Source organism: Lynx rufus, unplaced genomic scaffold (genome assembly GCF_022079265.1).
Source record: "Lynx rufus isolate CCGP_SWC_20201006 ecotype Redwood Valley unplaced genomic scaffold, mLynRuf1.p SCAF_1, whole genome shotgun sequence".
Taxonomy (NCBI): Eukaryota; Metazoa; Chordata; class Mammalia; order Carnivora; family Felidae; genus Lynx; species Lynx rufus.
Genome location: NW_025814823.1, coordinates 142,414,290 through 142,430,348, shown reverse-complemented (window position 1 = coordinate 142,430,348; position 16,059 = coordinate 142,414,290). Strand labels below are relative to the sequence as shown.

The 16,059-nt window shown below is 40.3% G+C and overlaps 1 protein-coding gene and 1 pseudogene across 1 annotated transcript in view; one reads left to right on the top strand and one right to left on the bottom strand.

The window, feature by feature from the left end:
• SCAMP1 (secretory carrier membrane protein 1) overlaps nt 1–8,783 on the bottom strand; it is a 135,680-nt gene extending 126,897 nt beyond the window's left edge. Inside the window, exon 1 of the mRNA XM_047088372.1 lies at nt 8,665–8,783. Coding sequence (XP_046944328.1) covers nt 8,665–8,721 — 57 coding nt within the window. The 5' untranslated portion in view covers nt 8,722–8,783. The remainder of the gene's footprint in view (nt 1–8,664) is intronic.
• A 4,016-nt stretch (nt 8,784–12,799) lies between these two features.
• LOC124504335 (40S ribosomal protein S4, X isoform-like) lies at nt 12,800–13,552 on the top strand (annotated as a pseudogene).
• Nucleotides 13,553–16,059: the final 2,507 nt, after the last annotated feature.

The following is a 16,059-nucleotide window of genomic DNA, read 5'->3' as shown; positions in this document are numbered from 1 at the left end:
GACAATTACTACTCCAGTGCTTTGTGATTAAGGTTATTTGGCTCTCGGGGTGCCTGCGTGGCTCAGTGGGTTAAGCATCTGACTCTCGGTTTTGGCTCAGGTCATGATCTCATGGTTCATGAGTTTGAGCCCTACATCGGGCTGAGCGCTGCTGTTGTAGAGCTTGCTTGGGATTCTCTGTCTCTCAATAAATGAATAAACTTAAAAAAAAATTTTTTTTAAGATAATTTGGCTCTTTCCTCATGTCTTTCCATGGTTATTCCACCATGACTTCATGATTTTTTCTCTGTGCATGTTCCTGAGAAACATACATCACTGAACTATCACTGTTCCTGTTGGAGCAAAATTTTGCATCAAGCAATCTTATCTGCTCCTGATCATCTAGAAAATGGCTTTCTTTGGGCCAGGTAGCTTCAATTAAGATTAGTCAAGTGACGACAGCATTTTAACAGCCACACAGCAGAGGACATGATCATCTATAAGTAAGCAACCACTTAGGGCCGCTCTCTGAGCAGAGCCTGAGGCTCAGAGCATAGCAGCCGCCTAAAATACAAAGCCTCCTATCTAGTTTAGATGATCAGACTCAATCCCAACATGAATAGATTACAACAGAAGAGAATTTATGAATCACAAAATGGTCCATAAAAGCACAAAAATCTAACAACTACAGGGTCTCAAAGTAGAAAAAACTTGCAACACAAAAATCTCTACCTTAGCATCTCTGATACGTCATCCAAATTCTGCCTGAATTCCTTCAAGTGCTGGTGAACTCCATATCAAAAAAGCATTGTCAGGCTATTCTAACAGATTTTTTTAAACCTTCATGTTAAGACAAAAATCTACCTTCATCTACTCTGGCAATTGGCCTTAAACTTTTTTTCCTGAAGCAAAAACAAATTTATAGAAGACTTTAACTACCTATCTCACACGTCCTTTTAGCCTTCTGTAGACTAAACCCACTCAGTAATTTTAAATATTCTTCCTAGGATTTGATTCCAGACCCACGGCCATTCTGACTTCTTGAGGCACATCCTGTTTTGTTCAAGCCACTCTTTAAATATGCACTTGGAATTGAACACAATACCTGTGGGTTGGACAAGAACAGAATATTGCCGATTCATTTTTAGGAACCCATTACTAATTTCGTTAATTACTCTGGGGATTCATGTTAAGAAAATATCTTATAAAAAAATTTCCTGGATCTGCATTTCAACACTACTGAATATTAATTGTACTCCAAAAAAAAATTTTCTTTGGTCATATCAGCAAAAGAATATTTTACTTTCAAAGTTTTCGCCATCACCATCTCAATTATGATTATTGTTAAAGTCATGGGATCAGGGCACTGGGTGGCTCAGTCGGTTGCACACCCGACTCTTGATTTCAGCTCAAATCATGATCCAATGGTGACAGGATGGGGCCCTACATTTAGTTTGGACCCAGTTAACATTCTCTCTCCCTCAGGGTGCCTGGGTGGCTCAGTCACTTGGGTGTCCAACTTCGGTTCAGCTCATGATCTCATGGTTCATAAGTTCGTGCACCATGTCGGGCTCTGTGCTGACAGCCCAGAGCCTAGAGCTTGCTTCAGATTCTGTGTCTCCCTCTCTCTCTGCCCCTACCCCACTCATGCTCTGTCTCTCTGTCTCAAAAATAAATAAAACATTTAAAAAATTTTTTTTAAAGATTCTCTCTCCCTCTGCCCCTCTCCTACGCTTATTCTTCTCTCACTCTCTAAAATAACAAAAAATTAAAATTTAAAAAATTCTTAAGGCCTTGAGACCAAAATAAAATCATGTTCAAATACTAGTTTTGCCACGTAGCATTTGTAAAAGGTACTCCACCCACACTAACAGCCTCCCATTGTACCTGCCTGAGAAATTTTAGCAGCCATAGGAGATGCTCAAGCTAGACAAAATGTTTTCTAAATCTCTTAACAGTCCTGATCCAGAGCACCCTGACACTCTACCTGAAGAAGATGGTCTCAAAATGAATTACAGATGTGTTTTAAGGGCTAGTTTGAACCCTGGTAAAAATTAACAACAAATTGTTAAAGAGATTTCGACCAGCCTGCAGGATCTGGAAAGTTCGCAGTTGTGGACAGACCCTATTCACTAGCGAGGCCTGTGCAGTGGAGTGTAGACCCTTTTATGTACTGTACACCTGATACTGTAAACATACTGTAATAATAATGTCTCACATGGAAACAAGAGAAAACACTGTGCCAGCAGCAAGCTGCAGTTTTAAGAATGTTTTTAGTTAAACATTGAGGAGAGAGGCGCCTGGGCGGTCAGTTAAGCATCTGACTTCGGCTCAGGTCATGGTCTCGCAGTTTGTGGGTTAGAGCCCTGCATCAGGCTTTGTGCTGACAGCTCAGAGCCTGGAGTCTGCTTCAAATTCTGTCTCTCTCTCTCTGTCTGTCTCTCTCTCTGCCCCTCCCCTGCTCGCACTGTCTCTGTCTCTCTCTCAAAAATAAACATTAAAAAAAAAATTGAGGAAGAAAGAAAAGGCTTTTCACCCAAAGTATCATGTGTGAACCTACAACACACTACTTTCTCTCCTCCCTGATTGTAGGAATAACCCTGAGATCACCTCTTAGAACTGGTTTTAACCTTTAGCTGCAGCAGCTGCACTGCCACCTGTGTGTGTGTATGTGTGTGTATATATGTGTGTGTATACATATACATATGTATGTGTGTGTATATATATGTATGTGTATATATGTGTGTGTGCATATATATATATACACACACACACACACACACATATATATATGACATTGTACATTGCATGTACCCTTGGATCCCACAGTTTGGTCCCCCTCCCAGCTACCCTTTAGTATGATGAGTGAAGTTGGTGACCTGCACAGCGAGACACAGCTATTTAATCTCTTGCCAGACATCGCCCCTCTTGGCACAGTGCTGTACAGGTCTCTGTAAAAACCCCTTGCTGTCTCAGCAGCCAATTAACTTCTAGTTTACTTTTTCCTGGGTATTTGTTTTGTTTTGTTTTCTTTCTAATTGACATGTGAAAAAGTTCTAGGTTCAGTTGAAGTTCCTGATGAAGAAACACAATTGAGATTTTTTAGTGATAAAATCTGCATATTTGTATTTCAAACAATGTAGCTAAAACTTGAAGTAAATTCCTCCTTTTTTCTTTTGGCTTAATGAGTACCATTTATTCAGTATGAAATCTTTATACTATATGTTCCACATGTTAAGAATAAATGTACATTAAATCTTGGTTAAAAAAAGAGAGAGAAAGAGAGAGAGATTTGGGCCAGCCTGGACTATATAAAACAGAGATGTTTCAATGAAAAGAGGCTTCTGGACTCCCAACGTTTAGTGGATAAGAAGCAAACTGAAAATGCTACTGAGCTGCAAACATTTCTTACAGAAAAAGAGGACTTATCAGGGACTGGAACCAAAAGCAGAAGAAAACAACAATTAGGCAAAGACTTCTAGGTAGCAGAAAAAGGCTCTATTCAAGAAACACGCATCGCCCCCAAATTAGGGGGCCCCGACAAATGAGCCTGGCTGGATTTCAGACTTGCCAGGGACAAGCAACTGCTAGCTGTTTCCCACTCCTCCCATACTTGAATGGGAGTGTCTACAGGGGTCATCCTGTATTTGTCTCATCATTTTATGCTGGGTATATCTTTTTACTCCCTAGGTCTGTATCAAGAGGGACACACCTCCTCCCATCAAGGAGTAAAATCTAATGTAATCCTTCCCACTCCTTTTTTAATCTGGTCTGGCTTTGTGTCTTCTTTGACTAACACAATGTAGCAGAAGAAAAATGACTCAAGAAGCCTTTAGCTTCCCCTCTTGCCCTCTTGGAACACTACTCCCACTATGGAAAAAGCCCAGGCTATTCCTAATAGAAAGGCCACATAAAAAATAACCAATTACTGCCCCCAGTGACAGCCCCAGATAAGTGATGAGACGAAGTGATTCCAGGGAATAACATTCAAAAACAAACTGCCCAACTAAGTCTAGCTCAAATAACAGACTGATGAGCAAATAATTGTTGTTTTAAGCCACTAAATTTTGGGATTGTTATACAGCAATAGGCAACTGAGACAATGGTAAATAATGATGCATCTTAATTTGATGAAATATAATCAGCAGCTCAGTACATGCTTTTTAAAAGTACCAACTTGAGGAAAATCAAGTACCAACTTATGCAGTTGGCATCACCACAAAATACCACAGACCATAAATTAATATCACTATGTCCCAGATTAAAGCTGAAAGATAAAGTTAGCAATGTTAGACTATCACAGAAGAAATCCTCACAATCCTTTCCTAGTGCTAGCCAATATCCAGTCATAAGTTTTAAATGGATAAGAGAGGAGTGACATCAACTAACTATAAATGAAAACAAAATAGATAGGATCCTTGAATTACGGGTCACTTTTTAACAATAAAGTTTTCAATTTTCAACTCGTTCTCAACTCTTAGAACTACTAGAATTACTGTAGCTTAAATATCACAAGGAATGGTGAATTGTAGCCCACTTTCAAGAGATTATTGTAAGAAAGAATTTTTGAGGCCCAAAAGAATAGAGTTCTTTTCTTAGGGGGGAAGGCTTTGTAAGTGACAAAGCACTAGAATTCAGGCAACCTGGGTCTAGTCTAGCAGTGACCTAGAGCAAACCCACTTCTGTTTGGCCATGATTCCTCAACTGTGACCTGCCAAACACTACTAGCAGCCTCAAAGAGTGTAAAGGAACATGAACTTTTATGAAATAAGTAAGCCTTAGGGAGAGAATGTAAACACAATCATATTATAATAGTGTTGTAACACATGGTAGCTACACTTGAGGTGAGCATAGTATAATATACAGACTTGTGGAATCATATGTTATATACCATAGTCTAATGGAACATTGTGTGTCAACTTCACTAAATCACTAAGCTAAGAATATAGTTAAATGTGTTTAAAGGCAATTTCTTGAATTACTATTATTACTTATTAGTAATTAACGAATTAAAGCCACCATGCATTGAGCACTTATTACATACTAAATATATGTTCATCTAATCCTATTAACAACCCTATGGAGAAGATCCTATTATCCTATTTCACAGAACAGAGGTATAAAGAGGGTAAGCAATTTTCCAAGGTATCACAGCTAGTGACAAAGCCAGAATCAAATGCTGAGTTGTTTTAAACTCTTGAGCAGAAACCTTTAAATATGTCCTTCTGCTGTCTCTGTATGAGAGCCTCAAGTCCAAACTCCAAATACACAACAAGAATCTGGTGTCAGAAATGCAATCAATGAGCAAAGAGAGTGCCATCAGCAGCTAAGAGTAAGATTTAAATTCTAGTGCCAATTCTACACCACCTACACCTGGGTATAAGACAATGGGCAAGTTAACAATGAGAATCATGAGTTTTTAATCAAGAAGAAATTAGAATGATTGCTATACGTGAAATATCTTATCTCTGGGCTTTTTTTCGTCCAAAGAATGAGATCTCAATAAGTCACTGTAGATTTTCCCTTCCCAGACTTGAAAGTTCTACTTTTTTTAATTACATAAAAATTTATTTCCAAAGTGAGTTTTCCAATCCAATCAATTAGCATATTAATATGGTAAGGCATATCAAAAGATATGAAGGTCTTCTTACCACTTATTAATCTTTCTTTCCTTTGAATCAACTCATTCTGGTACTTACTCATACACTTACACTGACTTATAAGAACCGTATTAAATTATTGATCTCTGGTGATTATTTTACTCTATTTTACTTCTGAAGCATGTCTGTCTACATGTTAGACTAATAGCCTTAAGGATATATATTTCTTCACTATCTATGGAATAAATGAATAACTGAACAGAAGACAGAAAACAATAAATGTTGACTACGTGAAAAATATTTTTCCTCTATAGCTTTAAATCCACATTATAACAAGAGTAGATTCTCAGGAACATCCATGTAATAATCTATTTTTCAGATTACTACATATTTCCAGTTACTCCAAGTTTCTTGATGCGCAATAAAAACTACTCAAATTCCATGAATTCTTTCAGTGAGCCTATCACAACCACTAGAATCAAGCAGGAGCTCAAAAAAATAAATTGAATCCAGCAAACAATTTTATAGCAGCTAATAAAATTCTGTAAGCCACTACAGTTACATTATTTAAGGAGATTATCTTCAAATTATTTTCATGACAGTTCAAATGAAGATGATGACAAGTGCTTCCAACATAAAAGTGAAGGAAAAGAAATGTTGAAGAACTGAAAAAGCAATAGAAATCAAACAGCTTTTTAACCAAGAAGAAATCAGGATGGTTGCCAAATGTGAAACATGTATTTTGGAAATATGAAATTTTTGATTACTGAAATACTGGAAATTAGAACAGATCTGAAAAGAAAGATGGTCTTAAGTTAAAATGATAAATCCAGGAACTTTTATATTTAAGGAGGGAGGACCAGAAAAGCTATTTCAAAAATCACACTTACATAAAAGTAAACCGAAAGAAGAAAGAATAAGCTACAGAGGCAAACCTTTACTTTAAGAAGGGCAGGAGTGCCTCGTCTGACAATTGGTTTCCACCTAGGTCATGATCTCACAGTTCGTGAGTTGGAGCCCTGCATCAGGCTCTGCATCGATGCGATAGGGAGCCTACTTGGGATTGTCTCCCTCTCTCTGCCCCTCCCTGCTCACGATCTATTTCGCCAAAATAACTAAATAAACATTAAAAAAAAAAAGGGGGGCAGCTAGACACAAAAGGAAAGATAAAGGGTCAGATACACAGTGCTATGACAATTGCCAAAAACAGGGTATGCTCATAAACAAGTCTTCTCTAGGCCTAAATTATCCATCCCTTGGAAGCATTTTATGGATGAATAATCATTGTCCTGTGAGTGCATCCACTTATAAGGAACAAAAAAGGTTTATAATTCTATGCCACAATGAATGAGTATGGAAAACTACTTTTGGGTTTAGAATTACTACAACAATGTAACGGATGGCAGAAAAGCAAAGTGTCATGGCAACATCAGATGTCACAAAAGAGCAGTCTAGGCTAAGTAGAAAACAGTGTCTTGTCCTAACAAGAGAATTAGCTATATAAAATGAGCCATGAAATGGAATAACCAAACAGAAAACAGCCCAACTGTCAGATGCTGAATAAATAGTATCAATGAATTATCTCAATTAGGAAAAGGTAATAGGTTCTTAATGTTATACCTTCCAAATATTTTTAAATAACACCTATTTGGCAAGTTATGTCTGCTCAGAATGTCTATGATTAAAGAACAATATTTTCCACAACATGGAATGATGTAATACAAAATACTAAATTGAGAGGGTGGGCTCTCCTTAAAGTGTAACCATATCAGCTTTAAAGCCTGAAAGTTCCAGGCCAGTTGCATAGAATATTCTTAAATGACTTTTTTACTTTTTTTTTTTTTTTTAAGATTCTATGGTTAATTAATCTCTACACCCAATATGAGGCTCGAACTCACAACCCTGGGATCGAGTCACATGCTCCACCCCCTTCCAGAATTCTTAATAAGAGATAAAACCACAAGTAACAATATGTAAACTCAAGCCAGAAGCGACACTTGTGTGACCACAAATTCAAGTTACTCTCTCGTTTTGTGTGACTACAAATTAAGGTGACTACTGCACATATCCAGGAAAAATTAATGAACTTCGACCAAGAGTTGGAAACAAATTACACGTGTAAGCAGCTGAGTTCATTAAGAAAATTGGAATATTTTTTTAAATAGGGATTTACTCAGATGTTGCATTCGCTTAAGCACACAACATCTCAGCCTCCTTCATTTGCCCGTTTCTGTGCCAAGCTCTTCCAAAGCTGCGGTTGATAAGGTTGACTCCAAGAAAGAAAGAAGCTCACGTAGGAAATGCAATCCTCACACAGCCCAGGGAACCGGTGACGCACTAGAAGCTTGGAAAACATCCCGTCGTTCACCTTACTAACAGCAGTTAGGTAGGAAGATGGTCGTCCACGTGCACTATTGTTTTCCAGGTGTGTTTGTTTATTTTTAACTCCTGCTTTGATATCAGTACCCTCAACCCCAACCAAATAAGGGGAAGGGGGATGGCAGCGCCGCTGGTGGTACGTGGGCGCAACACAAGTTTAAAAAATAAAATCACAACCTTTTTTTTTTTTTTTTTTCTAATTGCAGCGTACTCGGTGCCCTCACCTCTACACCTCTGCCATCACTCCACGCAGCTCTTCGCCACCGCCGCGGGTCCCCATGACAACCCCACCCGAGGACGATCCCTTTCCGCCGCCTCCCGGCCCCAACCCGGGCCCGGACAGCCACACTCGCCTGTCAAGTGACAACTCCACCTGCCCTGAGCTCTACTCTCCTCGCTCCCGAGAGACGATCCAGGAACCCTCCCAACGCGCGGGCCCACTCCCAGACTAGGGCAAAACCCTCGCCAGTCGGGAATGTGCGGAGGGGGCGGCGGGGGAAGGAGCTTAAGACGTTCCACTCCAACCCCCAAACGAGGGGTGCGAGGGCCTGGGCGCGACCCCCAAACGGGTTGCGGCGGCCCTGAACACCAAAACTAAGCGGCTGAGGGGAGCCGAGGGGCAGGCTCAGGGGGCGCGAAAGAACTTGTCGTTTTCACAAACAACGACGCGTCGAGGCGGCAGGAGACTGCTGGGGACCACGCTCACCTTGAAAGGGTTGTTGAGATCCGGGTCCGCAAACGGGTTACTGTCGAAATCCGACATCTCTCTCGCGCTTGGCGTCACCCACCGGACCCAGGCGCAGAGAGAGAGACGAAGCGAGGCCGCCGCCCCCCTGCGCGCTCACGTCGCCGCCGCCGCCGCCGCCGCCGAGCAGATCCGGGTGCAGCTCTCGGGGCCACCCAGCCGGCCGCGCCACTGAGCATGCCCGGTGCCACGGGCTCCCGGCCGGCGGCGCAGCTCCCGTTCGCCGTCCCGTTCATGCGGGCCGGGATCCAGCGTTCCGGGCTTTGGCTACGACCGAGTAGGGACTAGGGGCGGAGGGAGTCGGGAGCGGGGAGCGGAGTGACCCGTTCCACGTACCGTGGGCCTGCCTGAGGTTCCTGCGTCTTGACGAGGAATGCGTCTGGCTGGACTTAATTATATTATTATCGATTTAAAATCGGCTCCCTGTGATCGAACGTGACTTGGGAAAGAGGTGGTACTTCGTGAATAAGAACGACACTGACAGTATTCCCCCAGGTTGGGAGGGCAGCCTGGAATGCTGGCTGCATACCTGGGGAGGGAGCGGCTATTTAACCACGCTTCCAGCCCAGGACTGCAGAAGCGCGGGCAGCGGTAGAAGCTCCACACTGTTTCCAAAGATAACGTCTCGTGGGGGGCCTGCCCTCGCTAATGAATTCCGGGCACACACCCCACTCGACCCCACCTGGGAATCTCAGCCTCCAGTCTTCCGGTCCCTCGACTCTAGGTTACTGACAAATCACGGAGACCAGTCTCGCGTTACCGATGCGGACTGGCTCGGCGGAGGTTTGAGAAAGAGGGAAGATACAGTACCAGGCTTGGTCCAGCCCCTGCTCCCATTCTCCGGAATCTGCATAATGGCTACTTCTCCGGAAACCAAGGGGGACGAGGGTCAGGGTGACACGAGTTTAGAAATCAAGGTCCCCAAGTTAATGTTAGTGGTTGACAAAATGCATTTTGTTTAACTTAAAGGTATTTAGGCGCAAAATATACACCTTTGATTTTTTTTTCCTGATGCTCCCCAACGCCAGGGATGAGGTCACCGAAAAATGGGTACGTGAGAACAATTTTTTGTACCATTTGTTACCCTACCCCTGAACTCAATGAGCGAGTATCTCTTTCCCCACTTTAATCTTTCTGCTCTAACAGAAAAGCACTTAGCAGATGAAGCGGCCAAAAGCCAGAATTATTCTCACTTGGTAGGTGCCTAAGAATTGGAAAAAAAACTAGAATTAGGCTTTTTAGATTTAGGGGGACCTTGCACTACACAAAGTCACCTGGGAAATGATACTTCTCCCCACTGTGAAAACACTAGCTAGGGATAATGGACAAAAAAAACCAATAACACACATTTACTATAATCTCTCTTTGGCAAGAGCTAAGTTGAAATATAGGAAAAGAAGCTGCTTCTAAGCAGCTGAGTAGGAAGTTCAGCTAATAAGTGACAAGAGACAGAGATGATCATGGTAGAGCGACATGATCCTAAATATGAAAAAGAGCTAACGATTGAGATCACCACCCTATATCCTTAGCAGCTGCCATGTGTCTGGTTCATTAGCTTAGTGCTCAAAATAAGTGTTGAGTTCAAATTCCAATTCTGATAGTACTGCTACTCACTTCATCTCTTTGAATCTGTAAAGGATTATTTAGGTATTATGTGAGACAGAGAAAGTGTCTAACATGTACATAGTGCCTAACAAATATAGGTTGAATGTCTGAAAATGGCATGAGGGTCCAACCCATTTGTTCTGGTATGCTTTTTGCTTCATCTCTCCTGAACTTGACCTTGCCCAGATGACCTGCTTCTCTCACCACTTTGGCCCTCGCTCCCTTCACCTATCCTCCAAATGACTCAAAAAATCAGCAGCTATTTATTATGCATCTACTATGTTCCAAGACAGTGAGTACCAGTTGAGCCTGCATTGCAGGATGGAAATTTCCAAATACACTGTGTTTACAGCTAATGATATTAGCATCTAATACAAAGATTTACAGACTTGACTGTTACAGAATCACTTGGAATACTTATTAATGATGCAGACACCCACCTCTTCCCATCTCCTATCTTTTAAATTCTGCTTTAACAGATCTGCATTTTTAATTTTTTAAATGTCTTCATCTACAAATACATTATTTTACATAAATGCATGAATGGATTCATAGCATACATACTGGTGTTTTCACTTTTTTTTCTCTTTATTCTTTGTGTCCCCTTCTCTCTTACCCTTCTTTAACAACCTGGTATGATCCTTTCAATATTCTTATAACATTGTATATCTACATGCACATAATATAACATAATATTCATGTAGACATATCACATATACAGAGTTTTGGCATTATCTTGAAAATGGATCATATACATATTTTTCTGCAACTTGGTTTTCTCACTTAGTGATACTTCTGGCAGCTTCTCAGTAAAATGTGCATTGGCAAAGAGACAGTCTAAGCTTTCTTACCCCAGTATGCTACATAAATATTACCACTTTATTTTAGTTTTTATTTATTTAACTAATCTCTACACCCAATGTGGGGCTTGAACTCACGACCCCAAGATCAAGAGTCACATGCTCCTCTGATTGAGGGAGCCAGGAGTCCCAACATTATCACTTTTTATGTGTACCATATCTATAGAAGTGAAAAGAGTTGGGAAGTATGGCCTAATGGGAATCCCTCCAAATCAGCAACTATTTATTCTCTTTAACAATTGCAAACTCAGCATATTTAAAGGACTGGGATGATTCTGATACAGGTGATATGCTGACCACACTCCAGGAACACTGATAGCAGGATGTTCAGACATATGATCCGTGGGTGAGCTTATTGATTAGCTTTCATGAAATTAGACTCCTAGGACATGAGAAATGAAAGGAAGCTTAGCTCTTTCATGACAGAAGAAGAAACTGATTTTGGACAGGGTAAGTAATTTGCCTCAGTGACAAAGGGAGTGAATAGAGGAACTAGGAACAGAACTCAGTTCTCTCTCTCTCTTTTTTTAATGTTTATTTATTTTTGACAGAGAGAGAGAGAGAGAGAGAGACAGAGCATGAGTGGGGGAGGGGCAAAGAGAGAGGGAGACGCAGAATCTGAAGCAGGCTCCAGCCTCCGAGCTGTCAGCGCAGAGCCCGACGACAGAACTCTAACTCATGGACGGCGAGATCATGACCTGATCCAAAGTCCGACGCTCAACCGACTGAGCCACCCAGGCGCCCCAAGAACTCAGTTCTCTTGACTCACATTTCAGACATTAAACTGATAGATTTGGTTAATGGTATTTCATATAGGAAGAAGAAATATTATGTGGAAGATACAAAGTCAGCATACAGGAGGCTTCATTTGTTGCATTTTTTCATTCCAGCTGCCTCCTGAATTTGATACAAGAAAGAATGAAGAATCAAAGCTAGTTTCTAGATCCAGCTCTGCCATAAACCAGCTTGGTGACCTTTACTGTATCAATTCCCCTCTCTGATCTGAGTTTTTACAGTAGTCATTCAACAAGTATGAATTCAGCACCTAGTGAGTGGTAAACAACACTTTAGATGTTGAGAATAAAGCAGTGAATGAGATAAAAATGTAGGATCTGTTCCCAAGAAACTTCCTAAAAGACCTAGAACATAGGTAAATGATAGAGTTGTCCAAAGGACCCAAGATAACGTTTTGTTAACCTGTGGCAATGTCTCACCCCTCCCTAACTCGGTTTTTTTCCTTAACTTTGCTGCACACCATTATGCTTTTCCCTCAGTCTAACACATTAAATTTGAGAATCTGTTGGACAGGGGTTGTAGGCTGAATTCCACGTTTTCTACACTGGCTAGCATATAGCTGGTAAGTGTTGAGAAAATGTCAAGTTAGAAATTTACATTTCTTACCTCAAAAGATTATTGGACCCTGGGTTCACCAACGGGTTAAAACTGAAAGTCATCATCTCTCACAGTGGATCCTGTCTCAAGATTTCCTGCGGTCACTGCTACTACTGACACCCACAATACCCCAACAGAAGCATATGTGGCTCTCTCTTTTGCCACTGGCTACATTTCCAGGATGTATCCAAGGAGAATAAAAGCACTGAGAGGTTGCTCTTTTGGTGCCTAGCTCGGCCATGACTCGTGGTCCCAAGAAGCGTCTGAAGCAGGTAGCAGCTCCAAAGCACTGGATGCTGGATAAGCTGACCAGTATGTTTGCACCTTGTCCATCTACTGGTCCCCATAAGTTGAGACAATGTTTCCCTCTCATTTGCCTAAGGAACAGACTTAAGCATGCCCTAACAAGAGATGAAGAAGATCTGTATGCAGCATTTTATTAAGATTGATGGCAAGGTCCGAACCAACATAACCTACTCTGCTGGTTTCATGGATGTCGTCAGCATTGACAAGACTGGAGAGAATTTCCGCCTGATCTATGACACCAAGGGTCACTTTGCTGTTCACTGGATCACACCTGAGGAAACCAAGTATAAGCCGTGCAGAAAGAGATCTTTCTGGAAACAAAAGAATCCCTCATCTGGTCACCCATGATGCTAGCACCCTCTGCTCTCCTGATCCACTCATCAAGGTGAATGACACTATCCAGATTGATTTAGAGCCCGTATAGATTACTAATTTCATCGTTTGATACGGGTAATCTGCGTATGGTGACTGGTGGTGCTAACCTGGGAAGAATTGGTGTGATCATCAACAGAGACACCCTGGTTCTTTTAATGTATTTCACGTGAAAGATGCCACCCGGCTCTCCAACACTTTTGTTATTGGCAAAGGCAACAAACCATGGATTTCTCCTCCCCAAGAAAGGGTATCTGCTCACCATTGCTGAAGAGAGAGGAAAGAGACTGGTGGCCAAACAGAGCAGTGGGTAAAATGGTCCCTAGGTGTTGCGATTGGAAGTCTTTATACATAATTAAAGATCAATACAACATGGAAAAAAGGGAAAAAAAAGCACTGTGGGGTTAGCGAAATAACAGTCCCCTAAAGATGTCCACATTCTAATCCCTGCAACCTCAGAGTATGTCATCTTACATGGCAAAAAGGGACTTCACAGAAGTGACTGAAGTTGAAGACCTTGAGATGGACAGAGTATCCTTGGATCCAATGGATCCAAGGTGGATCCAATGGAATCAATGTGTTCTTAAAAGTGGAAGGTAAATGCAGAAGACTTGCTGGTTTTAAAGATGAAGGAAAGGGATCATGAGTCAAGGCACGTGTGTGGCCTCTAGAACCTGGGAACAGCCTTCAGCTGCCAGCAAGAAAATGGAAACATCAGTCCTAAAATCACAAGGAACTGAATTCTGCCAACAACCTAAATGAGCAAGGAAAGGATTCTTCCCTCTGTCTCCAAAAAGGAACACAGCCCAGCTGATACCTTGATTGTAACCTAATGAGACCCATACACAGACTGACAACACCACCTTTTATCCAGCTCATTGCCTCCCAACTCACCACCTAACCCAACCACAGCTTAACCAGCTATCTTTAAATTACCTTTTCCCAGGTGGTTATATGCTGTTATAGAGGCTGAATGGTCTGAGTATCCTTTAGATAATTACATCATAGGATGTAATTCTTTTAGGATTCATTGGATTAAAATATTCTGTAGTACAGGAACACAATAAACAAAAATAAATGTATATTTTGAGTCTGCATTTACCTATGACTACCCATGCACATATAGTCCCTGCTACCAAGAATGTCCTTCTCCTACTCAGTTTTCACTTGTCAAAGTCCAATCAATCTCTCATGGCAAATTTCCAATAATATGTCCTGGACAAATCCTTACTGGCTACCCTTAATCAAAATTTGTCTTTCCTTTCCCACAGTATCTAAAGCAAGTCTATATTTTTGTTATAGAACTCATGCCCTCTCCTATGGGTACAAAGTTATTGGTACATGCTCAGCATATGTGATAACTCTCAATATTTAGAGTTAATGAATGTATCTCTCTCCATGATGTGAGCTTCTGAAGTCAGGGAGAACTTTCATCTTTACATTACTCACAGAGACTAGCACACCATTCTGTTAAAAAAAAAAGTATTCAGGAAATGATTGTTTATTGTTAACATTTCTTAGCTTGTAAAAAAAGAATCCCACATAACATCTTTACTCAGAGTAAGCTCAAATATAAGATCAAGAACAACCATTTTAATAATATAAACAGTTGTACAAAGTACTGTGATAAAACCTTCTGGATTGAAACTCTGAATTCCGAACAGTGACATCATAGAAACGTTTTAAGTGGCATGGGCCAGTGAGATGCAAGAACTAACTGTAGAGTTCATTTTGTTGGCTAGAATAGTCTACATGAAAACATTATGGTGAAATTACCCTTAATTTTCAAGACAGAAAGACGTTATCGCATATATATGTGACATACACACACACATATATATATATATACCTAAATATTGAGGCATTTACCAGTGATCATATTTAAAATACTATAAAAAAAGGAAAATGAAGTAAAATTGCATTAGACTAGAATATACAAATTATGTAGTAAATTACATTATATGTAACTATTAAAATACCTATATGTTATAGTATATATAATAAGTTATATAGTATAGAAATTATATAATGATAATAAAATATATAACCATAGTAATATATATAGTAATATGTAATAATGTGTATATAGTAACATATAAATATAGTGAAGTACTAATATAAGTGTTACAGTCCTATAACTACTTTGTGCACTATGTCTGAGAAGCAGAACAAGGACTCCTGTTGTTTTTATGTAGGCACATTTTCAGAAAAATTTTGTGGGTTTTTTTCCATGAACCATAAATTATATAATCACACTTGTTATTACCTAATGGCTATGCAATTTCATAAATGTTTTCAGAGTAAGGACAGTTTACAATTCTTTTTTTTTTTCCCTTTAGTTTATAATTCTTAACTTGCAAATTCGGCCTAAGTCTTCAGGGACTCTCGTAAGAATGGAAATAATCACAGCAACCTAACCCATTTTCTAATCTCCCAAAAGAAATACCCCAAATCTGACTACCGGGTTTTTATAGAAATAAAGTTTACTTTCTTTTCTCCCTCTTTCATGCTGAAAGTTTTAAAAAAAAGTGAACAGTTTTATTTGGAATAGCTAGTCTAAAGAGGGAAGAGAGAGTAGAGAGAGTTAAAATTCTTGAATGTCTGGCATGTGTCAGGCACTGAAATGCTGGAGGCTCAATACACATTTTCTCCTATACAGCAATCCTTTGGGAAGCAAGAATTATTATCTCCATTTCACAAGTGAGAAAATGAGAACTCAGTTGAAATGAATGTAAAAGTTATTTTAAGAATTATTATGTGAAATAGAGGCTTCATATCTGGGGTTTTGTATTGTTTGTCGTTGCGTTCTACATTAGGCTTT